We start from the raw sequence: 27293 nt of genomic DNA on the forward strand, positions 1-27293 counted from the left end.
TATTTTAAACTTTCTAAATTAAATATTAACTTTTTTTGATTATTTATCTTTAATTATTAAACATAAAAAGTTTAATTATACACTGATAGAAGGATTTATTTGTATTAAATAATATTTGTTAGTAGTTAACAAATCATTTATTAGAGACCACTTTTTAATATTAAACAAATATTTCTTAGTATTTAAAATGATTTGTTTATATTTAATAAATCTGATATTCATTTATTAAATATTAATAAATCTTTTTAAATACTAAGAAATATTTGTTAAGGACTAACAAATGGCTTCTAATAAATGATTTGTTAAATATTAACAAATCTTTTTAACTATAAACAAATCCTTCTATCAGTGTAAAAATTATGTTAGTTAAAATATTATCAACGCCGGAAAATTTATAACACCGATTTAACACCGAAAAAAAATATTTACACCGCGACCGGTGTTACTGCTACACCGATTTCGGTGTTGAATTTAACACCGGAATTTTTAACACTGTACACTGCATGGACTCACACCGGTTTTTTTTACAGTGCAGTCTTCTGTATAAATCCAAAATTTTTTCGCGCTAAGCACACACTATTCTTGAAACATTGTTGAGGAAACATCTCCAAGCTTACAAACTCGAAAGTTATTTCAAGGTAATGTAAATTTTTATTCAATTTATAAAAAGTAAACACAGTTAACACATTATTAAAAATAATTAAAACTTTTTAACACAATATATAAACAAAATGTTTATAAATTAATAATTAATTTGTTTGTGAATACTCTTTTAGTCAAATAACTATTTAATTTTTAATAAGTTTTGTATATCATAACAGAATCATTATCGCGAATAATTTAAATTCTACTTTGTTGTTATTATTGTATGATTTAGAAATGTTATCGTTATCGGTCTTTCTTAGCTGTTTGATAATCTTACTATCTGAAATAATTTAATGTTTGAGAAAAACCCCATAAGTCATATTTTTTTGGGGTTTATTGCATTTTTCGGTTCTTTGAATTTTCCCTCACGTGTACCAGCACCAAAAAATATTAAATCCGTGTTCAAAATCTAACCAATCCGTCGATACAAATCTCGTTTAGTTGAGAAACCCCATAATCCAAAGACTTATGGGGGATTTCGAATAAACATTCGATTTCAAAATTCCAAAAATAAGTTTTTTTTTTGTTTTTCAAAAAAGTTTCTTTTGAGTAGAAAAAAGTCAGTTCAATGCAAAATACTCAAATTTTAATAATTTCGGCAGTACTAATTTAAAAAAAATTAATTTAAATTATTGTTTTATTGTTTGATGTGATTTCACTGACTTTAATTTTAAAATAATTGATTATCAGATAATTAGAAACTAAATTTACTGTTAAATACTTGAATTCTAATGAGTATTGCAATATTTGTTCAATGGATTAAAATTAAAAATATGTTGTTTTATTGTTGACTCTCAGTTCACTAATTTGAATTTAAAATTTAATCATTATTTATTATAATTTTTGTTAATTGTAGTTCCAATACATATTTTGTATTTATTTTATAAATATAATAAATGATTGACGGAGAAAAATTGATAAATTAATGATTTTATTGATATTTCGTTCGTTTTGGTGAGCAACTCCATAAGTCAATCAACTTTAAATTCTTATCATTAATTGTAGTATAATGAACAATTAAATTTTTTCATGCTCGAATCTTTTTTAGGGATGCTAACATTATTATTATTCATCGTTGGTTAATTATGTTGATGCAAACTTAATGTAGAAAAATGTTTTTTGCTTCTCCTGATAAATTTAGTATTTTTGACTTATGTACGGAGAGAAAAGAATAGAACTCATTCCTATGTAGAATGGTAACCATTACCATGTTACATAGTAACGGAAATTTTTGTGAGAACCCTGTGTAAATTTGCTAATAAAAATCTTAGAAATTATGATAAAAATATGAACAATCACTCATTCGATGCGGAATGAAATTCTGAAAATAATGTTGTTGTTTTTTTATTTTTTTGATGAAAATTTCAATTTGTTATTAACAAAAAACATAACCAAAATAAAAAATCTCAGTTTTTCGTAAATAACTCAATAACTATTGGTAATATCAAAAATCGGAAAAAAGATTCTTAAAGAGGAGGAAATTTCTGAAAAAAAGTCTTGACTCCCGGAACTCTAGTTTGAAAAACAATAATTTTTATTTAATGTTGAAAATAGGGTTCCGCGCAACTGCTGTCGTTTTTTAGCATCGGCGCGGCCGTGTGACTAAAGTCGCACGGAACCCTATTTTCAACATTAAATAAAAATTATTGTTTTTCAAGCTAGAGTTCCGGGAGTCGAGATTTTTTTTCAGAAATTTCCTCCTCTTTAAGAATCTTTTTTCCGATTTTTGATATTACCAATAGTTATTGAGTGATTTACGAAAAACTGAGATTTTTTATTTTGTTTATGTTTTTTTTTTTTTTTTTTTTTTTTTTAATAACAAATTAAAATTTTGATCAAAAAAATAAAAAAACATCATTGTGTTCAGAATTTAATTTTGCAACGAATGAGTGATTGTTCATATTTTTATCACAATTTCTAAGATTTTTATCAGCAAATTTACACAGGATTCTAACAAAAATTTCCGTTACTATGTAACATGGTAATGGTTACCATTCTACATAGGAATGAGTTCTATTCTTTTCTCTCCGTGTGGGGTTTCTCAAATAAACGATTTATATAAAGCATTTACGTCTTAATTCAAGCTTAAAGTTTAACGTATTGGTTGTTATAAATTACGTAATTTACTACTTTTATCTTTGCTGTGAATTAAAACAATTATAATTAGTTATTTGGTTAAACTATTAGATGTAAATTACTACACCGAGAGCAAAAAATGAGGAAGAAATTGATTTGTTGAAAATTTTAAATAATTTTATTTCTTACCTGAAAAAATCAAAATTTTTCTCACAGTAACTTGTTTGTTGAAATAAAGTTTTTTTGATTTGAAAAAAATCAATTTTAGAAAGTTAACTTGCGGATTTTCATCCAACATTGTTTTTTCCCAAATCTAGAAAACTTTTTTTTAACAAAAAAGATACTTTGAGAAAAATTTGTATTTCTTCAGCTCAGAAGAAATAAAAATGTTTATTTTTTCAAAAGAAACTATTCATGATTGAAAAGGAAGTTGCACTAAAAGTTTTTATTGTTATCTTGAATAAATCAAGTCTACGCTATTGAATGCCTATTAGTGATTTTATTCGCAGTAATATACTCAGGCAGTAAACGACTTATTGCAAGATAAAAGTGTTTTATTACTCTGTTGATAGCATTGTTTTAGATTCATCATAGCTAAAAACGAATAGTGAAAAAAAAAATTTTTTTATAGCACTGCGTGTCCTAAATTCGTATTTAGGACTCGCTCAACTGTTGACTTAAATAAACAATTATGAAACGAGTAGAGAGGAATTTTTTAGGCTACGGGCTCATATTTACGATCAATTCATACATTTCTGCAAAAAAAAACGAAAAAATATAATTAAAAACATTCAAAGCCCCGAAAAAATACAAAATAATAAATAATTAATGATTAAAATTACATCTTTTTGTCGGTTATGATTCAGTCTGAAGTATGCTAAAACTTCTATTAATGATTCTTAAATATTTTTTATTAACGATTTCGCTCAGTCGTAAACATTATTCTGGTATAAAATATTTTCTGAACATTATTTAATTTAACAACAATCTTATTCCGTAATAAATATAGACAGTGATTACAGTGATTTAGACGATGATTATAATGATTTTGTTCCTGACGAGATAAAAGTAAAGGCGAAGAATATAGCTTTACAATCAATGCCAACAAAATCTAGACGAATGTATGTGGCAACTTATAATGCTTTTAAAGCATGGCGTAAAGAAAATGTTAAATCAAATTCTTTTGCTGAAGATGTAATTGTAGTCTACTTTGATAATCTTTCTCAAAAATATGCCCCTCCCAGTTTATGGGCTTTTCATTCGATGTTGAAAACTACTATCAAAGCATTTGATGATGTTGATATTGGTAATTACAAAAAAGTAACGTTTTTTTTTGAAGAAACAAATGTGTAAATACGTTGCTAAAAAATCTGAAGTTTTTACAAAAGAAAATATCGAAAAATTTCTAAATGAAGCCCCTGATAATAAATATCTTGCTACAAAGGTAATTAAATATTTATTGATATGTTTAGTATGAAAATGTCTGTATAGTCTAAACATTTGTTTATTTTATTCTTACTGTTGCAGGTTTGTTTAATATTTGGAATTTCTGGTGCTTTAAGAAGAAGTGAATTCATGAACATGAAACTGGAAGATGTCAAAAGTTTGGAAAGTCCAAAGTGCACGCCTCATAACGCTCAATCATTTTTTAAGAAAAAATTAATTGTATAATTAATTAAAAAAAAAATTATAATTAAGTAATTTCTTACAGAGTATTTTTATTTTTTAAATATCGGCGCCCTTTTTCTTGTCATATGCGCACGCAGTCTAAAAAATCTAGCTTGATCAAGTGGCGCCAAAGTTTTCACGTGACAAATAAGAAAAGTTCGTTTGGCTTTGTACGGTTGTATCCGTGAATTTTAATAAATTCAATTAAAAAAAAAAAATACATAAGCTAGGCCACTGATATGAAATACGGACCCAGTTCATCGAATTCTTAAACTAATAAAAAAGGTCCGGTCTTGAAATATCAATTTGTTCGGGAGGTAATCGTTGGTACATCAAAATGGGGTGACATCCGGACGTCCACGTAAAATTTTTCAAAACGTTTTTTTTTTTCAAAATAGCAACATGAAATGATTTTTAGAAAGTAAAAGATGGTTTAATTTAAGTGTTTTTCGGTGTACGTCTACTTATATTATTGAATAAGTGTAATATGGTTGTGATAGAGGCATTAAAAGATCACAAAAATTGCTTGAACTTGACGAGTCGAGTATAAAGCACAACCTCACGCGCTTCGCGCTATGAGGCGTGCAAAAATTGATGAGAACATTTTATTTATTAAAGTTCCGATAACAAAAAATAATCAGCCAAGATCATTTACCATTAATGGTATATATCACGACTACGCAAAAGAATATATGGATGCTAGGCCCCAAACCTGTAAAACAGATAGATTTTTTTTGAATTACCAAAATGGTCCCTGTACTTGTCAGCCCATAGGAATTAACAAGTTTGGTTCAATGCCTAGAACCATTGCTGAATTTTTAAAATTAGAAAATGCAAAGAAATACACAGGACATAGTTTCCGTCGAACATCTGCCACATTGTTAGCTGATGCTGGAGGTGATATGACAGTGATGAAGAGACATGGTGGTTGGAAGTCATCAACAGTAGTTGAAGGTTATATTGCCGATTCCGTTAACAACAAAAAACGTACTCATTCTATGATCACCGATGGAATTGTTTTGAATAAAAAAACAAATACTGTTGGATCCACTCCTCCATCTACTAAACCATCTCCTGTAATTACAAACATTACCGTTTTGAATAAATCAACCGATTCAGATGTTTCGACGAAAAAAAATTTTACAAAAATTTCAAATGTTTTACCAGTATAAAATGAAAAATTAATTAAAACAGCAGTCTCAATGTCCAAACCCAAAGATAATGTTTCATCAAACTTTGACTAACCTTGTTCATCAGCATCAAATGAAGTTAAAGTTGATATATTACGCCATCAAAAAAAATTTAAATCTACTTTGCAAGAAAGAAAAATTCAACTTCTCAATTCGACGATTGTGAAACTCCTCATTCATTTATCTGTTCTACAGTATTTTATGATCAAGACTTAGGTTTGTGCGTGAAAAAATTTGACGAGTCTCAATGTATGGTATTCCAAAACTGACATTTCACCATTGAAGTTCAATCAGAAGAAAGATAAATATTCGTTAAGATTTTAATAATAAATAGAAAGTGGAAATTAAAATTTTTAAGAAAATTAAAAAATTTTAAAGTAACAGCTAAATTTAATGTTATTTAATTTTATGTATTGATTGTTTCAATGTGTGAATTTATTTTTTGTTAATTAATATTGATCACTTTGGATTTATTATTTGATATATATTTGTTTCTTTTTTTTTAACTTTTCATTTGTTTTTTGGCTTAAATGAGCGATCATTCACGGCGTGTTAGCGCACTCGCTTCGCTCGTGCGCTAACTTCACGCCGTGTCATAATCGCTCATTTAAGCCACTCGTATCTTAATGTACTATTTCATTCGAAAACTCAAATAATTAAGATATTTATTTATAACATTATAACACTTCAATTATTAAATACAAACAATTTGAATATTTAAATAGCGAATAAATATTTGCACTTAAAAATAGAAAATCCAATTTTTTGTTGCAATATAATAAAAACAATTGAAAAATCTTTTGCAAAGTTAAAAATATCAAATAGAAAAGTTTATAGATAAAAAATGAGTTAAAAATTTTATTGTAATTTTCTAAAAAAATATTTTAATGCACAGAAAATAAGGATAGGCACAAAAAAATTGATCTTTTTTAATTATTTCAATATAATTCGAGGCATTCATTATTTATTTTTTTTTCATCTCAATCAATGATCTTCTTTTGTTAAATTAATTAAAAAGAATTTTTGTTCTGACATATTTGTATCGTATAATCTATTGATAGAAATTATCATTACAATGTATTAAATATAATTTAATTATTATAAATTATTCAATATTTTATGTGAAAAAAATTGCGGCAATTTTTTTAGGTGGTACACAATTTTTAAATTAAATTTCAGTCAAGAAATATGGCCAAAATACTGTTGATGTTTATCGTTCTAACATGCCTGATCGCAACTATTACACCAGCGGTTCATGACTATTCATGCTACTCATCAGGATGTAGCAAGGTTAAAGGTCGAGTAAGTGCTAATATTCTAATTATTGATCATTTTAATCAAACATAATAATTAAAAAATACTCGTAGTTTGAAATTATTTTCAAAAATCGATTGTTCGCATAAAATCGTAATAATTATTATTGTTTATTGAATAAACTCAGACATAAATTTTTTTTAATTTTATAAATTAAGTTACTGTAAAATAGATACAATAATTTATTGTTAAGTCATTAGTAATTGTAATTACTTATTTCTTCATAGTGCACAAAGGATGGGGGCTATTGTGATGGATATACATGTCACACATATGCGTTCGTTGAAGGGACTGGATGTTACCCATCAAACCCCCGCCCATGCAGCGAATCGAAAAATAACACTGTTTAAATGCATTGGTTATTGATGTTAAAAGCAATTAAGTTGTTTGAACACACTACGCTTGTAAAGAAAAAAAAAATTCTTTTAAATAATAATAAAAAAATTTGTTGAAAATTTCTTCTAATTATTTAAAATACTTTACTTTTTAAATACATGTTACGTAAGTAATAAAAATTGACCAAGAAAATTATCAAAACAAAAAAAGTTTGGAAAATCCAAATGTGCATGCCTTAAGCGCTCATGTTTTACATAAGATTGAATATTTGTTATTTTATTTTTAAATTTCCGCGTACAGTAACTATTTATGATGCGAATAAAACGCCCTTACGTGTTCCGTTATATTAAATACTTACAAGTTGATACGCGTACATACGTTGTCTCGGTCGCAGAGTCACTGTGAGAACTCCGTTTCCCGAGAAAAAATATTTATATATAATTATATATATTTATATATAAATTGGTTATATATGATTATATATGAAAAATGGCCAAATATAATCATATCTAATTATATATAATTATATATAACAATATTTAATTATATATTTATTACATCTAATTAATTATTGGGTTAATTTTATGGATAGAATATTTAATATGGTCCTACGCAATTCTGTGTAACCAATTAAAATGCAAAAAAAAATATCTAGATATAATTTTATAGCTATAACACCAGCGGTCACCCATCTAACTATTAACCCTGCTCAATGCTGCTTAACTTTAGTGATCTCCGTGCGTCTTGAAGTGTCTGTCTGCTGTGCCGCTGTCTTAGATGATAATGATTCTATGATCTACATAATGTATCATATGAGTTTATCATAAATGGAATATAAAAATTGATTTTAATATATATTTGGATAGTCATTATTCATAATTTATTTATTTTACCGAATTTCATTATAATATAACACTTATTTAAATAATAATTGAGGTTATTAATTGAGGATGGTTTTACTTGTATCACTGTAGAGTGTTTGACAAGGGAGGGTGGGGAATTATTGTCTCTCCACTTTTTTTCTCCGCAATATAGTCTCTCAACCCCGTCATTATAACTCTCAACCACTTTTTCGTCCCCACCCCCTGCATGTCGGGATTTTTTCATGCCCGACACACATGTGCTGCGACTGTGGCCGACTTACGCGTTATAATCAGTACCTGCATTTGCATTACGGTCTTAAATAGTATGGAGGTACTTCTATAATGACATTTTACCTCCATAACTATATGGGAAAACCACAGAAAACCCGACCGGTACAGAGGCTGGCAATGAAACGCACATATTCTTAGTTTATAATCATTGAAAAATATTGGTGCGCGCCGGAATCGAACCCTGGTCCCACTCTTTCGAAATGCAGGTACCGAGCCGATTAGGCTATTGCCAACCTTTTTTATTTAAATAATAAAATAAATAATGATTTTACTATTAGGTAGTAGCAGAGCAGACCAAAACATCTCATAGGAAATGTGACAAATTTTGTATTTCAGAATTATTTAAACGTAATTATAAACATCATTTTACACTTTTTGTGATAACCAAAAAAAATTTTTTTTCAAAGAAAAAATGTTTATGTCTGTTAATTATATATAAGCATATATAGTTATATATACTTATATACAGAGTGTCCCAGAAGTAACGGACGCCATTGTAGCATCTGATAAACAAAATAATTCTGAGACGAAAAGTCCTTAGCCATTTTTTAATCAGACGCATAGATAATTATTAATTAAAATAACGTCCTTTTATGCGTTAGAGAGAGAGCACTAGTGTCAAGTCAAGTGCGTTCCAACGAAGACGCTTGCACGTGTGAATGTGTAAGTAAATATGTGTGACTACGTTAGCTATAGAAACTAGTTAGTCATACAGTTAGTTGTGTCTTTGTTTGGCACATATTTTTACTGGACACTGGCGCTCTCTCTAACAAATAAAGACGTTATTTTTAATTAATAAATTAGATCTATGCGGTGAAAAAATGGCTAAGTCTTAAATTATCATCAGATGCTACAATAACGTCCAGACTTTGGGACACCCTATATAATTATATATGGGACTATATACAATCTTGCATGGCTGTATATTTCTCCATATATAGTCATATATAATTATATATAACCTCATATACAATTCCATATATAAACATGTATGATTATATACAATTATATATAATTATATAGAAACACTTTTTCTCGGGTTACTAAAAAAATAAACATATGGCCGACCAAAATGGGAAAATTCGGTGTTAATACCAATCAAAATGTTTCAATTACAACTAAACGAAGCAATATCAAGCTTTGATATTGAATAGGGTTCTTCATAAAAGTTTAATGACAGGGCTGAAAAAAAATGAGTCCTAAAATTGTATATATTTTTAGTTATCAACCACACCACCATATTTTGACAGTTATTTCTACGATAAGTTTTAAAAAACGCGTTTTTTCACTTAAATTGATAATTAATTTACTAAGCTGTGTTTTCAATTAGTTCAGTAATTATTCGTCTATCCACCAGTGTATTTTTAACTTCCCGCTAAGAAAATTGAAAATTTTCAAAAATCGGGAAGTTATTGTTTTCACCCCGTTTTTCGAAAATCGAGTTTTCATCAGATCTCGACGTTTTGAGGTCCTAGGAAGCTTCTTTGACTATTCCTGCGATGGTGTTTGTATGTCTGTATGTATGTATGGATGTATGGATGTGTGTGTGTGTGTGTGTGTGTGTGTGTGTGTGTGTGTGTGTGTGTGTGTATGTATGTATGTATGTATGTAAACCTCTCATAACTTTTGAACGGCTTGACCGATTTGATCGCGGTTGGTGCCATTCGAAAGGGTTCGACTAAACTTAGATTTTTAAATACAAGTTGGACCGATAGATTTTGAGAAATCTTAAAAAAACTGCGACAAAAATTTTTTCCAAATGTGGTTTTTTTTAATAACTTTCAAACGGCTCGACCGATCAATTCCCAAAACTAATCAGCTCTTAACATCAAAAAACCACGTCGACCGCCACCAATCTGGTCAAAATCGGTTGATTTGTTCGTGAGATATCGTTGTCGAAAAAAATTGGATAAAATGTTTTTTTCCGAATTTATATAAAATTTTTAGTTTGATCAGTTTGTGCTTTAAGATTCTTTAAAGAGCTCAAAAAACTACGTTGAATGCCGTAAACCGCGAGAAAATCGGTTGATTCATTCAAAAAATATTGCGGTTTGAAAATTCAAAAAATAGTGTTTTATTAAACTTCTATCAGACTTTTGAGCTCGGAGAGCTCAAAACTACACGAAAATTATATTTTTGAGTTCTTCGAGCTCAAAAACGTAATAGGTGCAATGTTGGGCGCTTAATTACGAAAGTTGCAGGGATGGCCTTCAGGGTCAACCGTTTTCCTAATTTTTTTTTAAACATTTCTACGAGGGTTATGGATTAAAAATACAATTTCTCTCGACGAGATAGGAAACTTCATCTTTAGGCCCCAGTAGAGTTATGGCTTCGCGTGATCGTGCTTGTTAAGATATGCAATATTTCTTTCGCTAAGTAGAGGCCAACTAAGAACGGATTTTAAAAAATTCCTCCTTCAAAGGGGATTGCGGAGGTGTTAACGATAATAAAATTCTTGTTTTTAAACTATAGCACCTACAGACTCCAAATTTGGTCGAAATTTTCGATATGTGATGTAGAAATGATCTAAGAGAGAATTTTACGACTACCCACTTTTAATAGGGATTGCGGGGGTGGGTGTTAACACTTAAAATTTTTAATTTATAAGCTATAGCTCCTACAGACTCCAAATTTAGTAGGAGTCTTTTATTTGGTATGTATTGATCATCTCAAAGCGGATTTCAATAAATTCTACCTCCGATAGGGATTGCGGGGGTGGGTGTTAAAATCTAAGATGTTATTTTCCAAACTGTAACTTCTGCAGACTCTAAATTTGGTAGATGTAACGTTCCAGCTAAAATCACTGTTAGTATTGGTGATCCGCGATTAGTAAAAATCACGCATGCAGAGATTCCTTGCTTCGCTGGTAGCGAAGCAACGGCAATCTCAGCTTATAAGATGTCGCAGCGACCCGGAGTTAGACTTAACAGCCGTGTTAGTGTGTGACCTGGGTCTCGACGATGTTCTCTGGGTGTAACTTGAGATCCAACAATCGCTGAAAAATTATTTTATCATTTATGCAGACTGAAGAAGTTAGTCTTTAGCGAGATTTTATAGAGCACGGAGCTCCGCTCCGTTGTCTTGGCTCCGCCATAATTATATATATAAAATAAATATAACTAATTTTAACCACTAGACTTAATCATTGACAGGGTAGGGGGAACACCCGCAGGGTGTTTCACCATGTCCAATACCTATTCTTCGATTCGTCACCAATCGGTAGCAAGATTCATGAGTGGCCATTGCCATCACCTTCGAAGGATTTTCCAAGAGGTTCCAAAGGGACCCCTTATTTTATTGGACAAATATGCCACAATTGATCACGATCAGCAATTTTTATATTATTAACATTATTATAAGAAAATTATTATAGTAGAAGTGCTTATAATGTGAAGGTGCGCCTGGAGTCTATAGATTACCTAAAGTCACCAACCTGGATTAAGTTCAAATAATTCCCAAAAATTTGAGAACTTTACAGTAGAAATCTTCGTGTATGATGTCAAGTTCAGCTAAGAATGGATTTTCTCGAATTCTAACCCTAAAAGGAATTGCAGGGGTGTTAACAATAAAAATCTCTCATTTCAAAACAACAGTTTCTATGTTTTGTTGGAACCTTTTGTTTATAATGTAGAAATCATCTCGAATAGGATCTTACGAAATTCCTCTTCCACATAAAAGTGCGGGAGTGATAATTGTTAAAAAAATTCATATTCTTCGTATTCAGTTCCTACAGATATATAATTTGATAGAATCTTAACAGAAACAGGAAATTACTGGGATGGCCTTCAAGGTCAACGGTTTTAAATATTTTTCTTTCTTAATAATTATATTTTCTTACAATAATCGTCTCTTTGGCAGCGGCGAAAAAGTCATTGTAAGGTTTCCAAAATTTAACTTCACATGTATTAGCTATTCAAAATTCAGTCAACGGACTAAGAATTTTACATACATTTTATTTTTGCTGATCACATAACTGATGAATTGTTCTTATTACGGGATTGCGGGAATGTAACAGATTAAAATGAATGCATTTTCTAAACACTTGAGATGTGGAAAAGAAATTTGGCTACTTATTCTAAGAGAATTCGTAAAAAACATGTACAAATAATTTTCTATGAAAAATTGATGTCACGGAAGAAAATTTAACGGCAAAACTCGTCGCACTTTAAGCTAGGCAGATTTCAACTTCACTTATGAGACCTGCAATTACTTCAACTGAAACTTTCAATGATTATTTCAAATTTTTTTCTTCGGGTCAATTATTATTCATTTTTGGAAGAAAGCCATAGGAATTTTATAGTGATTGCACATTGAAAGTTACAATGAATATTAGCTAGAATAATCAAAGGAATAAACGGTACAGGCTAATTCGATAAAATTTGGAATCTGTGCATGTCAAAACAATATCCGATTGAATTTCAAGTCTAGATCTAAAAATACAATTCTATAAAGTGCCCAGCGGAGCGGGCGGGTAACAGCTAGCATTTATATATTATAAATATATAAATAAAAAAATAAATATATGAAAAATATATCAAAATTCATGTGGGTACTCAAATGAAAACTCTTGATGAATGTAACCCCGAAATGAGCTTGTATCTTTAAAAACATTAATATTTAAGAAAGTACAGTGCAATCTAACAAAAGTCATTATTTAATAGAGCAAAATTTTAATTTTTTATGGTTCACAAGTCACGGCAGTTACATAGTGATTGCAAGGTTGCTAGTATAAAATAATCCACACACTATTTTAATGTTTGAAAAAGTATTCATTTCAAATATTCAGTCTATCAACACTCATAAATTCTAATAAGATCATTTCTGTAATTTTTTCCCCCCAATATTTTCGTAGTAAATCAGATTCCTTGTTTTCTTAGGCATATCTTATTAAATCATGTCAGTTTATCAGTTGAATATCTCTTAAAAAAATTTTTTTCTTAAAAAACCTTAAGACAATGTTAAGAGTCGGAACATTGAAGTAAACAACATTTCTTGTCCTCATCTATATGTATAAAGCGATACGTCATAACGACGTACATTCTTCTTTATAAGTCCTAGATCTTTCACTCTGAGCGCACACTATTCTTGAAACAGCGTTGAAGAAACATCTCCAAGCTTACAAACTCGAAAGTTATTTCAAGGTAATATACATTTTTATTCAATTTATAAAAAGCAAACACAGTTAACACAATATTGAAAATAATTCAAACTTTTTAACCCAATAAATAAACAAAATGTTTATAAGCGAATAATTAATTTGTTTGTGAATAGTCTTTTAGTCAAATAACTATTCAATTTTTAATAAGTTTTGTATATTATAACAGAATCATTATCGCGAATAATTTAAAATCTACTTTGTTGTTATTATTGTATGATTTATAAATGTTATCGTTATCGGTTTTTTTGGCTGTTTGATAATCTTACTATCCGAAATAATTTCATGTTTTCGCAAATTTTAATATAACAAAAATAAATTAATATATATAAATCATTTACGTCTTAATTCAAGCTTAAAATTTAACGTAATAGTTTATATATTACGTAATTTACTATTTTCACCTTTGCTGTGAATTAAAACAATTATTATTAGTTATTTGGTTAAATTAATAGATGAAAATTACTAAACTGAGAGAAAAAAAATTTCTCTTGAAAAAAATGGTGAAGAAATTAATTTGTTGGAAATTTTAAACAATTTTATTTCTTAGCTAAAAAAATCAAAATTTTTCTCACAGTAATAATAATTAATCAAAATTGTTTTTTCCCAAATCTAGAAAACTTTTTTTCAGCAAGAAAGTTACTTTGAGAAAAATTTTTATTTCTTCAATTAAGAAAAAATAAAAATGCTTATTTTTTTAAAAAGAAACTTGTTTCTCAGTGTAAATATGACAACTCTGCTCAAGTACTTTCAAAATTAAATTTTTATTTTCATGATTGAAAAGGAAGTTGTACTAAAAGTTTTTATTGTTATCTTGAATAAATCAAGTGTACGCTATTGAATGCCTATTAGTGATTTTATTCACAGTAATATACTCAGACAATAAACGAATTATTGTAAGATAAAAGTGTTTTATTACTCTGTTGATAGCATTGTATTGGATTTATCATAGCTAAAAATGAATAATGAATAAACAAATTTTTTTTAAATTTAAAAATTAAATAATTAGGATATTTATTTATAACACTTCAATTATTAAATATAAAAAAGGCCATTCGGCAGCCGAAATGGAAGTAGATTTTTCAAATAAAGAAAATTGATTTTTAATAAAATAATATAATAACACTGATAATGTATAACTTAATTCATGAATTAAAAACAAAATTCAATAATAAACTGAAAACTATTTAACGAATTTTGGAAAAAAAATTATCTTGTGAAGAAAAAGTTTCTCAAATATTTACCAAAGAATTGCACAGATTATAAGATTTGAATTATAAATGTCCAAATTTTAAGTAACTGCTTAGGAACAACAGTTTCCAAGTTAATCAGAATTTTGCAACCGGATAAAATTTTAGTTGAAGAAAACAATGGTTAGAACTAATTTGTGACATATTTACTGACAACCTACCCGAAAGACTGATCAATATCGTAATTATTGAATTTACATCATGATTAAGCTATGATGCAGACAATAATTCTAAAACGGCTGCAACAGTAAAACTGTTTTATTAAACGAACTCTAAAAAGAGTAATATTGAGGCTATTACCACTTCTGAGTAGTGAAAATTAAAGCTTATTAAAAGAGCTTTACGATGTATTTTACCGAATTTTAATATCTTGTCAAGTTCAGTAATTATACCAAGTTGAAGTAGTAAAAACATCAATTTTTACGATTTTCAAAATTTCAAAATCCTGTCATTTCCAAATTACTCGCCCGATTAAGCTCATCTTCGAACATATAACCTTGGTCTTGATCGATAGATAAAGTATGCTGAGTTTGAGAAGAATCGGTCATAAATTGAAAACGCTATCGTGCTGACAAGTCGCGTTATATCGTATAAATATATACATGTATATACATACATATATAAACTTTTGAACTATATATATTTTCTGACTCAGCTCGACAAACTGAGTCAGAAAATGACTAGATTTTTTAAAAGTTGCGCCATGAGGACGGCTGCAATAGTTAGATTTTTATAAAATCTACTAAAAAATTGGAATTTTTAAATAGCGAATAAATATTCGTACTCAAAAATAAAAAATCAAATTTTTTGTTGCAACACAGTAAAAACAATTAAAAAATCTTTTGCAAAGTTAAAAATATCAAATAGAAAATTTTTATAGATGAGAATGAGTTAAAAATTTTATTGTGATTTACTAAAAAAATATTTTAATGCATAGAAAATTAGGATAGACACAAATAAATTGATCTTTTTTAATTATTTCAATATAATTCGAGGCATTCATTATTTATTTTTTTTCATCTCAATCAATGATCTTCTTTTGTTAAATTAATTAAAAAGAATGTTTGTTCTGACATATTTGTATCGTATAATTTATTGATAGAAATTATTATTACAATCTATTTTATATAATTCAATTATTGTAAATTATTCAATGTTTTATGTGAAAAAAATTGTGGCAATTTTTTCACGTGGTACACAATTTTTAAATTAAATTTCAGGCAAGAAATATGGCTAAAATACTGTTGATGTTTATTGTTCTAACATGCCTGATCGCAACTATTACACCAGCGGTTTATGACTATGCATGCTACGAAAAAGGATGTAGCATTATTGAAGGTCGAGTAAGTGCTATTATTGTAATTATTAATCATTTTAATCAGACGTAATAATCAAAAAACACTCGTAGTTTTAAAATTATTTTCACAAATCGATTGTTCGCATAAAATCATAATTATTATTATTGTTTATTGAATAAATTCAGATATAATTTTTTTTAATTTTATAAATGAAGACAATATTAAATTTCTGTAAAATAAATACAATTATTTATTGTTAAGTCATTAGTGATTGTAATTATTTATTTCCTCATAGTGCTCAAAGAATGAAGATTGTTGTGATGGGTATCAATGTCACCCACTAGACTCCTCATGGCAAGTTGTTCAAAAGAATGGATGTTACCCAGTAGATCCTGTTCCATGCAGCCAATTGGAAAAGAAAAATGTTTAAAAGTATTTGAGATTGGTGTTAAAAGCAATTAAGGTGTTTGAACACATTTCACTTGTAAAGAAAAAAAAAATTATTTCAAATAATAATAAAAAATTTTGTTAAAAATTTCTTCTAATTATTAAAAATACTTTACTTTTTAAATACATGTTACGTAAAGAATAAAAATTGACCAAGATAATTATCGAAAAAAAAAGTTTGGAAAATTCAAATGTGCATGCCTTAAGCGCTCATGTGTTACATAAAATTAAATATTTGTTAATTTATTTTTAATTTCCTGTGTACAGTAATTATTTACGATGCGAATAAAACACCCTTACGTGTTCCGTTATATCAACTACTTATAAATTGATACGCATACATACGTTGTCTCGGTCGCAGAGTCATTGTGAGAACTCTATTACTAAAAAAAATAAACATGGCCGATCAATATGGGAAAATTAGGTGTAAATGCCAATCAAAATGGTTTAATTACAACTAAACGAAGCAATATCAAGCTTTGATATTGGATAGGGTTCTTCATAAAAGTTTAATGACAGGGCTGAAAAAAAAATGAGTCTTGAAATTACATATGGGGCATTCCATGCCAAATCGACCACTTTTGACCCAGACCCTTTTCGATTTTTCTGAAATTTTTGTATCTTTCTCTACCCTATTGAAAACAATTTTTAGAATTTTTTAAAATTTTTTTACCCAATCGAAAAAAGTTACGAGTTATTTATAAAAGATAGTTTTTTTTTGTTAAATAACCATAACTTTTTTGAAAATTAACTTATTGAGATGATTTTTTTTTTTTTAATTTTTGCTTTTAAATGTACTTTTTAGAAAAAAAAAATTAAGAAAACGGCTGACCCTGAAGGCCATCCCTGCAACTTCCCCCCAATTCCATACCTAAACGCTTGAAATTGCACTTATGACGTTTCTAAGCTCTCCGTGCTCGAAGAAATAGCTTTTCTATGCTTCTGAGCTCTTCGAGCTCAAAAGTCTGATAAAAGTTTGATGAAACACTATTTTTCAAATTTTCAAACCGCAATAACTTTTGAATGAATTTTTCCATGTATCTTTGATGATTAATACAAAAAAATACTTATCGTAGATGATATTATTTATTTTTATCCGCATACAGGATACGACTAAAAAAATGTTTGCTGATAAATGCAGTCTAACGGTGTGAAGTAGGGATATTCGATATGTCGATTCGTATTACGTATATATCATTGCATATGCTCATTCCTGCAAGAGAATAGGCAAGAATTTCGCTGCAATCTATGTTTTAACTATTTTATTTGATGTATTTTTTATTGTTTTTCATTATTCAATACGAGTTTTTTGTTTAGTGAATAATATAAAAAATTCATCATATTTCTAAAATAGTTTAATATTAACTAAATCGGTAAGCCTAATCTAATATTTATTTATTTTATATTAAGGTTGCGGAAATCGTCTAATTCCATTTTTATAAATTTTTCGAGAAGCAAAATATATTATGTTAATATAAAAATACTAGATTTAAGGGGCACAACTAGTGTGACAGCCTGAAAAAATTTCGATTTTTGGGAATTAAAAAAAAACTACTGTATCAATTGTTTTAAAATTTTAATGGTATATTTATACATATTTTGAAAATATACAGTAAAATGTTTGAAAAAAAAAATTAAATATTTTTCGAGTTACACGCGATCTCCGACGGCATTAATAAAAAAAGGTTCTCCACTGCTGGAGTGATTCCGGCTTTCTCCGTGGATGAAACGTAAAAAAAAAAAAATTCTCGTTAAACTAGAAGATATTGTCTGTATAATGACCCACGGTTGAAAAAAAATATCAAAAATTGACTAAATGGTGGCCTTTTTTAAAAAAAAGTTGAATTTTACCCTAAATTTTGGTCGTTTTTGGCCTGCCAAAATTCGATTTTTGATCAGATCAAAAAACTGGTGGGTAACTGTGTGGAAAACTATATATAGAACATGCAGAAAAAAAATTGGTGGTGTTCAGATCATTTTTCTCCGAGTAATTACTCCAGCAAATTCAAAAAATGCTGTTTTGAGAAAAACGCGTTCAAAGATAAAATGATCCTATTCTAACTGCCGAGCGGTTACTCTTTCAATGGCTGTAACTCAAAAACTATGAGATATCGATTTAAAATTTTAGTATGTTATTTTCAAAGGCATAACCTATCGAAATGGTGCCGCGACTAGTCAACCGACGACATTTCAACCGCGACACTTAAACCGTAACAGTTCTGTGGACATTTCAACCGGATTAAAGTTCAACCGTAAAAATTTCAACCGAACGACAGTTCAACCGTGGAAATTTTTATCTGTTCGGCCGTCTGATGTATGATCAATTTTTAATGCCCGTGTATGCTTGTGCGATTGATTGGCGTTGTGATTGTCTAATTTTAAATTCATGTTAAAAGGGCGCAAAACGATTACCCGCGTTTGTGTTGGTCTAATTTCGAATAAACACACACAAAAACCATGTTAAAAGGGCGCAACACGAAAATTAATCATGGACCATTTATCATACTGTTGAATTGTCAGGCGGATAATATTATTCTGTGATTTAATAAATTAAATAATTTGGTAATTTCTACGGTTGAACTGTCGTTCGGTTGAAATTTTTACGGTTGAACTTTAGTCCGGTTGAAGTGTCCGCAGTTGAACTGTCGCGGTTGAAATGTCATCGGTTGAATTGTTATAGAACCTATCGAAATATGAAAAAAAAATCGATTTTTTTTTAATTTCACACTAGTTGTGCCCCTTAAACGAAAAAAAAAAAAAAGTGTATTGTTAAAAATGTATTTCTTGTTGAGTCCATATCGACGGTACTTTGGTAAAACCTCGTATCTCTCATTTAAAATACATAGAAGATACGAGGTTTTACCAAAAGACCGTTGATATGTAAAAATATATACCTACATGTTATAATTGTATCGTCTAATAAGATTTTTTGGAGTTAGACAACTTTCGTCTTGAAGTTTTAAAAGAAAGGTACCCGCAGTCAGCAAGGCCTAAATGACAAAAATGATATTTAAAACAACCGCTTCTGCTATAGGCTACTCTAGTAGAAGCCCCTTGCTTAAAAATGTTGCGACAAGTTTATAGAGTCCCGTTACCACGTTCCTTGTCTTCTATATTTCATCATCTGTCATATGCCGTCGTACCGCACAGAAGAATTTATAAAAAATGATTTGAGTAAATGGTAAACATTTTTTATAACTTTGGATTTAATAATTAAAAATCATCATTTTAATGATTATCAATATCTTAAAAAGTATTATTTCTAAATTTAAGTGATGATTAATCTCTAATACCAATTTCATCAAGTATAGCTTAACTATTTTTAGTATGTTCAACCCATAGGCCTTATTATCCTATAATAGTAAAATAAGGCCTATTCGTATAGTTTTTTTAAAAGTTCAATTTTTCGTTTGTTTATGGTAAAAATTACCATTAATTGATAATATTTTATGGCTAATGTAGCTAATGTATTATAATAAAAATTAATGATACATTTTGTTAATTGAATGCAATATTTTCGATTTTTTTCGAAATTTCGCTTAATTAGACCTTATTACCTGCCAGTACCTTGAATCGGGAGTTGGACGATTTAATGTTTAACCTTTTGTTTTTTTTTAGATTATCCAATGGATCGGACTCCGACAATCTGGGAGTAATCCTAGGAGTCACTTCAAAACCTGATCTGAGAAAGCTGTTTGATTTTCTCCATAACTGTCTCACAATCCGAAAATCTTACTTCTAACACGTAATGCAGAGGCATTATGAATGAGTTAAACAAATAAAAAATAAAAAAGTTGAATAAGTCCGTAATAAATACACATTGAGGCTGGACGGCGACTTTTACTAATTATTTGAATTAATACTATTTTATTGTTTTCTAATTTTTTACTTTATTGAATTGAATTTAATGCAAGTTATTTGATCTGAACTAGCTATTAGTTATTTTATCGCTTTCAATTGTAATATATATATGTACTACTTCACCGCTTCTTTTTCTTGTATATAGGATTACATCCTTTAAATGCAATAAATAAATAAATAAATATTATATTATTATAGATTATCCAATGGAAGATTATAGTATAACGATTCAAAATATAATAAAAATTCGAGAAAATGTTGAAAAATGGGTTACAGAATGTACAAAATCTCTTGATGAGATTCTGAAAAATGAACTTACTTATGTAAACAGCGTAGAATGTGAATTTAAAGAATTATTCTTGTCAATTGTTGAAAAACAAGATTATATTTTGATCAACGAACAATTGTATGAGTTATTGTTAGATAAAACAGAACTTTATGATCCGAACAAAAACAGTTTCACTGTAAAAAAAAATCGCGCCAAGTCCACGTTCATAAGACTATTAAGAAAAAAAAATTTCTTATCTCTTTACAAAAAGATATAAAATAAAAAAATTAAAAAATCCAAGTAACCGATATAATTGTATTTGATTTTCGGAAATTAAAAAAAATTTTATTGTAAATTTGAAAAGTAAAAAAAAAATTTTGGAACGTACTTGGTGTGCGTCATTGTGTATTTCAATTTTTTTAAAGTCCTAGTAAATAGATTTTACGAATTTCATTAAAAGTAAAATATTTTGAAACCACGCATACTAAATACGTTCCAAAATTTTTGTTTTAATTTTCAAATTTACAATAAAATTTTTTTTAATTTCCGAAAATCAAATACAATCATATCGGTTACTTGGATTTTTTAATTTTTTTATTTTATATCTTTTTGTAAAGAAATAAGAAATTTTTTTTTCTTAATAGTCTTATGAACGTGGACTTGGCGTGATTTTTTTTTACAGTGAAACTGTTTTTGTTCGGATAGTACATACTAATGCTCTGCAAGAGCATTAACTTTACAAATGAGGAGAAGGGGAAGGTTCCACACTCAGAGAATTTAACGTTTGAAACTGTAAAAATTCTACTTTTAAAATGTATATTTTACCCGTCCAAGAACATCAATAATTACAGTTTCATCTTTAGCCTTGCGTTTAAAATTTACCATTTTACTTTTTAAATATTGATGTTGCTTGTATAGAAATTTACTAACTGTAGTTTATATTTTTTACATATCATACGATCATTTTTTATACGTACGAAATGATAAATATCAAAGTCAAAGTTCTTAATTATTATACTTTAACATTTTCGACTTTCACATAGCGAATATTACTGTTTGAAATAGTATTTTTTAGCGTGTAAACAATAAATTGTAGCGTTTAAATGATAAATATTACATAGTGACTAGTAAAATCACGATTTTACTGTTTGAAATGGTAATTTTTATAAGTTGATCATTACTTATTACAACTCGACTATTATTTATTACAGTTTACTTTTTTCCGTGTAAAATTGAACAATAAAATTCCACTAGGAAGTTACTTTCTACAACGGGTAAGAGTAAAGTCAGTGGACTATATGTTTTTACAAATAAATTATGACAAAAAAAATTTGATCAGTAAAAATTCTAAAAAAAACTTTTTATAAAAATTATTATTATTAAATAATGAAAATAATAAAATACATAAAAATTAATTTTATTAATTATAAACTATATCCAAGTGGAAGAATTCAACGTCTCAATTTCACAATCTGTTGCTAACTTAAAAGGAGATAGAGAAAAAGCATCAGATATTGTTTTAAACAACGAATTATTGTTAATGCAGCAATTAAACTATCATTTGACCATCCACAATCCTTTCAGACCTGTAGAAGATTTTATGATTGACATCAAAGTAAGTATCAAGCTTAATCTTGTTATTCAATAATTAGTTGGTCTATTTTTTATTTTATTAAATTAATTAGTTTTACTTTTTAGACACGATACATAACAGTTCCTCAGAAAATCCAGAAAGATTGAGGCCTCACATTGATGATTTCTTGGAATAGTATATTACACCCTTTGGGAAGGAAAGTAAGAAAAGCCTCTGATCACATGTAATTGTTGGCCGAGGCGAAGCCGAATGTCAACAAACATGTGATCTGAGGTTTTCTTTTTTACTTCCCAATAATATTGACTAGGTGCACAATGGTGCTGCCCTCATTTTTCATGCTTTTCCTATGTTAAATCAAACGGAGTTATTTAGTTCCAGTGGCCGCCATTAGCGTTAAATCATGCTCTCCCCATAAGATTTACACGTAAAAGTGGTAGTCAGCGCCAGCCCTCCCCACCATATACTTTGCACCCTTCCAATACTATTTTTGTCCGATGAAGGTGGAAAGCGGCAACTTTGTTTAGCGCAGCGGGACGACAGTGGCCACTTTCCGCCCGAAGGGCAAAAAAAGTATTTCTCACAGACAGTGTACTGCTCTACGCACCTAGTCAAATAGCTCTGGCAGCTGTGCTTCATGCAACGTCTAAAATTTCTGCTAATTTAGATAATTACGTCAAGGATATTTTATTTTCTGCTGAACAGATTGGTGGAATTATTGAAGCTGTACGAAGTAAGTTGATTTTACATTAATAAAAAAAAAATTTTTTTGCTCTACCCGTACAAAAATGGATTGATTACTTATCGATCACTGACTGATCAATCATCGATCACGGATTGATCAACAACTCATCGTTAATTGATCAATAATTGATCAGGTCAGTAATCAACCACAGATCAATGAGATCATAAAGATCAATAACTGATCACTCTGAGGAGAATAATCTGATAGTGATCAATCAAAGATCAGTTAGAGATCACCCAGTAATCAATCAGCGACAATCTACAGATCACTCGGAGATATTATAAAATTGTCCAGTGATGGGATAAAGTAGCGATACTGAAAATAAAATTTATTTAAAGTATTCTTGATAATATTTTTTTATTTCAGCTATTACTTTTGTATTTATTTATTATATTTATAGTTATATATTCAGTAATGATTACTTTATAAAGGGCCAATCTTTTTCTTGATAATTAAATGGCCACTGTGTGATTTTCATTTAAACACTGGACGATTTTTATGCGATTTCCGAATGATCTATAGGTTGTCGCTGATTGCTCTATCTCTAGATACATAATTAAGAAATGACCTTGTTTCTTGAGAAATATTGACATTTTCAAAAATATAAGCTCACTCCGACATTACACTCATCGAGACCTTTCATTTGAGTACCCACATCAATTTTTCATATATTTATGTATATTATATCCGAACAAAAACAGTTTCACTGTAAAAAATTGCGCCAAGTCCACGTTCATAAAACTCATCTCAATAACATTTGCACTTTACAAAAAAAATTAGGCTCGTTTTAATAATTTTCATTCTCTATAAAAAGATGTGAAATACAAAAAAATACCAAGAAACCGTCATAATGTTGAAAAAATTGAAAAAAAATTTGTTGAAAATTAAAAAATAAAAAAAAAATTTTTTTATCGTACTTGGCGCGCGTCATTGAGTACCCCAAATTTTTTCGGAAGAATTTCAACTCAAGAAAAATCGATTTCGCTTGTATATAGATAATCATATTATATATTTATATAGATTTCATTAGTCAAGGATACTGAACTCATTGAAAACATTGCTTAGTGTATTACTTATCAGTTTTAGTGAAAAAACCCGTTGTTAAAATTTTTTTTAGATCTTTAGTGAGAACAACTGTCAATATGGTGGTGTGTTCAAGAAATCTGAAATTATATAAAATTTTTGGATTCATTTTTTTTCAGCTTCGTCATTAATCTTTAATGAAGAACCTTATGCAATATTAAAGTTAGATATTGCTTCGTTTAATTGTGATTAACACATTTTGATTGGCACTCACACCACATTGTCCCAATTTAGTCGGCCATATGTTTTATTTTTTAGTAAACACAATTCTCACAATGCAACCGACCCAACGTATGCATGCGTATCGACTTATATGTAGTTTGCATAACTGCGTATGACATGTCAATTTTACCTAACTTTTGTAAAACTTATTATGAAATAACATAGGTTGACTTACTTATAAATTTCTCAGCATTAAAAGGATGTTTATTTATCCTAAAAAAATTTGGGGTACTCAATGACGCGCGCCAAGTACGATAAAAAATTTTTTTTTTTAATTTTCAACAAATTTTTGTTCAATTTTTTCAACATTATGACGGTTTCTTGGTATTTTTTTGTATTTCACATCTTTTTGTAGAGAATGAAAATTATTAAAACGAGCCTAATTTTTTTTGTAAAGTGCAAATGTTATTGAGATGAGTTTTATGAACGTGGACTTGGCGCAATTTTTTACAGTGAAACTGTTTTTGTTCGGATTTCAGTATTTTTTGTAATTATAATAAACAATTGAAAAAAGATATACTATATAATAAGAATACATAAGAAAAAAGTTAAAATCTAAAAATCTGGGTCGCTATAGTTTGTGCTGATTATTTTTAATAATTTTATTGTCTCGGATAGCTTAACTGGAGAGCCCTTGGCGCGTAACCGAGAGATCTGGGTTCGATTCCCAGTCTGGGCTGTCTGATTATTTTTTCAATTACGGAAAAATTCTCACTGAGTAGGTCCCCCCTTTCCCCTATCCGTTCTTTCCCAACTCCCTTAAAATTTGCTTTAATATGGCTACATGAACTACTATTATAAAATATCATATAGAAAAAAAATCAAAATAAATTTGAAAAAAAATTTGTAACCTCAAAAAACCGTTATGCTTACGGTATATACACACTCGGTAGTCTGGCTTGAGAACGGAACTTGGCGCCAGACTCTATCGAGTCTGTTGATTTTTTCATTTTTCTATTTTATATCTTTTTGTAAAGAAAAAAAAAAATTTTTTTTTCCTTAATAGTCTTATGAACGTGGACTTGGCGCGATTTTTTTACAGTGAAACTGTTTTTGTTCGGATTATAATTACTATTATTGTTGTTGTTATTATGATTACCAATATTATTTATTGTTATTATGATATTGTTGTTAGTAAATGACACAATGTATCAAACGCATAGTTTATTACTTTCAGTATTATAATTACTATTATTGTTGTTGTTATTATGATTACCAATATTATTTATTGTTATTATGATATTGTTGTTAGTAAGTGACACAATGTATCAAACGCATAGTTATGTTACGTATTATCAAGAGATTAAGATTATTTAAAACACGCTCAATTGAATGACAGTGCCATCTACAGGCAACAACCATGAGATTATAGAATATACACTATCTTCAATGAAAATTCCCCAGACACTGAACAGCTGGTTTATCCCAAGAAAGTAGAACTCGAACAACGTTTAGTCTGTTGTGTATTTAGACTGGTTAATAAATATTATGTAAGAAATATCATCGTTTCAAACTTCGCTCAATTAACAAGTAGTGCCACCTACAGGCAACAATCATCAAGACGTTTGTAGTATCTGTACATTGCTCGAACAGAATTACTCAGATCTTGATCAGCTGACTTTTCCGAAGAAAAGCAAAATCAAACAATTCTAGCTCTTTAAGTATTGACTGTAGTTAACAAATACGACTGAATTAGAAGAAAATATATCTAGAAAAATACACATGGAAAGTTATTTAATAATTAATTCGAGGAATTTTATATTAAAAATAAATTTTAACATTTTTTGTTATTAAGAGCCGAGGCTTAAGATTCTGTCGGCAAGAACAGGTTCACCTCCAATCATGTAGCGCCATCTCTAGGAAAAATTTGAAATTTCAGCCTTACCGACAGAATTTCAATACCCGCAGTTTACTGTTTAATCTGTTCAATTTGATAGTCGCCTTGATAAAATTCAAAGCTTCTAGCAGTTTTTCATTCTTTAAAAACTACTTGCACCAAAAGAAAAATTTTACAAATTGTTCCTACAATAAATTGAACAGTACGTTAAATGTCAAATATATTTATAATACCACGCAGGTACCAATTGACAGCTACTTACTTTTTATCTATCATGTAATTTCAGTCGTACTTTCAATTTTATATATTAACTTTTGGGCAAGTTGATAGTCACCCTACAGAGGATCAGAGCTTTCATCAGTTTTTTAGAAAAGAAAAACTACTCAACCAAAAATCTACCCTACAACTCATCTTTACAATTTTATTGACAATTTTTTTTCATTTCATTACTTTTGTAATTGGCGCAAATTTTTAAAGTCTTATATATTATAATTTGGAATTTCTTATATGCTTTTTTCTTTTTTACAAATAAATTATATTTTTCATAATTTTTTTTTGCCGAGTTGATAGTCACACTGACATAATACAGTGCTCCTAATAGTTTTTTATAAAAAAAAACTACTCGAGTTAGGAAATTTACAATACCAATGATTTTTAAATTTTATTTACAAATTTTTACGAATTCATTACTCTTTTAATTAGCGCCAATGTTTATAATCTTATAATTAATCACTCTTTACTATTTTATCAATGATTTTATATTTTTTATAATTTTTTTTCGCCGAGTTGATAGTCACACTGATATAATTCAGTGCTCCTGTCAATTTTTTATAAATAAAAAACTACTCGAGCTAGAAAATTTACAGTGCCATTGATTTTTAAATTTTATTAATAATGTTTACGTTTTTTTTACTCTTTTAATTAGCGCCAATTTTTATAATCGTATAATTATACACTTTGTACTATTTTATCAATGGAATTATATTTTTCATAATTTTTTCTTTTTTGCCGAGTTGATAGTCACACTGATAGAATTCAGTGCTCCTGTCAGTTTTTTATAAATAAAAAACTACTCGAGCTAGAAAATTTACAGTGCCATTGATTTTTAAATTTTATCAATAATTTTTTACGTTTTTTTTACTCTTTTAATTAG

The 27293-nt window shown here is 28.6% G+C and overlaps 1 protein-coding gene, 2 long non-coding RNA genes and 1 pseudogene across 3 annotated transcripts; all 4 read left to right on the forward strand.

Moving 5' to 3' along the window:
* The first annotated feature begins 570 nt into the window (after positions 1-570).
* LOC123271628 lies at positions 571-7348 on the forward strand. The gene is made up of 3 exons (XR_006510927.1): positions 571-638; positions 6759-6881; positions 7121-7348. It is a non-coding gene; the product is annotated as an uncharacterized LOC123271628 (long non-coding RNA).
* LOC123271626 lies at positions 2739-5944 on the forward strand. The gene is made up of 3 exons (XM_044738022.1): positions 2739-4165; positions 4249-4324; positions 4978-5944. Exons 1-3 carry the CDS (start codon positions 4067-4069, stop codon positions 5559-5561), a joined length of 759 nt encoding a protein of 252 aa, XP_044593957.1. The 5' UTR covers positions 2739-4066; the 3' UTR covers positions 5562-5944.
* A 6068-nt stretch (positions 7349-13416) lies between the features above and the next one.
* Positions 13417-16621, forward strand: LOC123271627. Its single transcript, XR_006510926.1, has 3 exons — positions 13417-13524; positions 16009-16131; positions 16382-16621. It is a non-coding gene; the product is annotated as an uncharacterized LOC123271627 (long non-coding RNA).
* Positions 16622-20600: 3979 nt separating this feature from the next.
* Positions 20601-26151, forward strand: LOC123271734 (annotated as a pseudogene).
* The last annotated feature ends 1142 nt before the right edge of the window (positions 26152-27293 follow it).

Source organism: Cotesia glomerata, linkage group LG9 (assembly GCF_020080835.1).
Source record: "Cotesia glomerata isolate CgM1 linkage group LG9, MPM_Cglom_v2.3, whole genome shotgun sequence".
Taxonomy (NCBI): Eukaryota; Metazoa; Arthropoda; class Insecta; order Hymenoptera; family Braconidae; genus Cotesia; species Cotesia glomerata.

Excerpts from the sequence above, each read along its gene's own strand:
- LOC123271626 (XM_044738022.1), top strand. The coding sequence starts at position 4,067 with ATGTGTAAATACGTTGCTAAAAAATCTGAAGTTTTTACAAAAGAAAAT. Across the intron at positions 4,166-4,248 it reads ATAAATATCTTGCTACAAAG|GTTTGTTTAATATTTGGAAT; the intron begins GTAATTAAATAT and ends TTACTGTTGCAG. Across the intron at positions 4,325-4,977 it reads GAAACTGGAAGATGTCAAAA|AAATTGATGAGAACATTTTA; the intron begins GTTTGGAAAGTC and ends TGAGGCGTGCAA.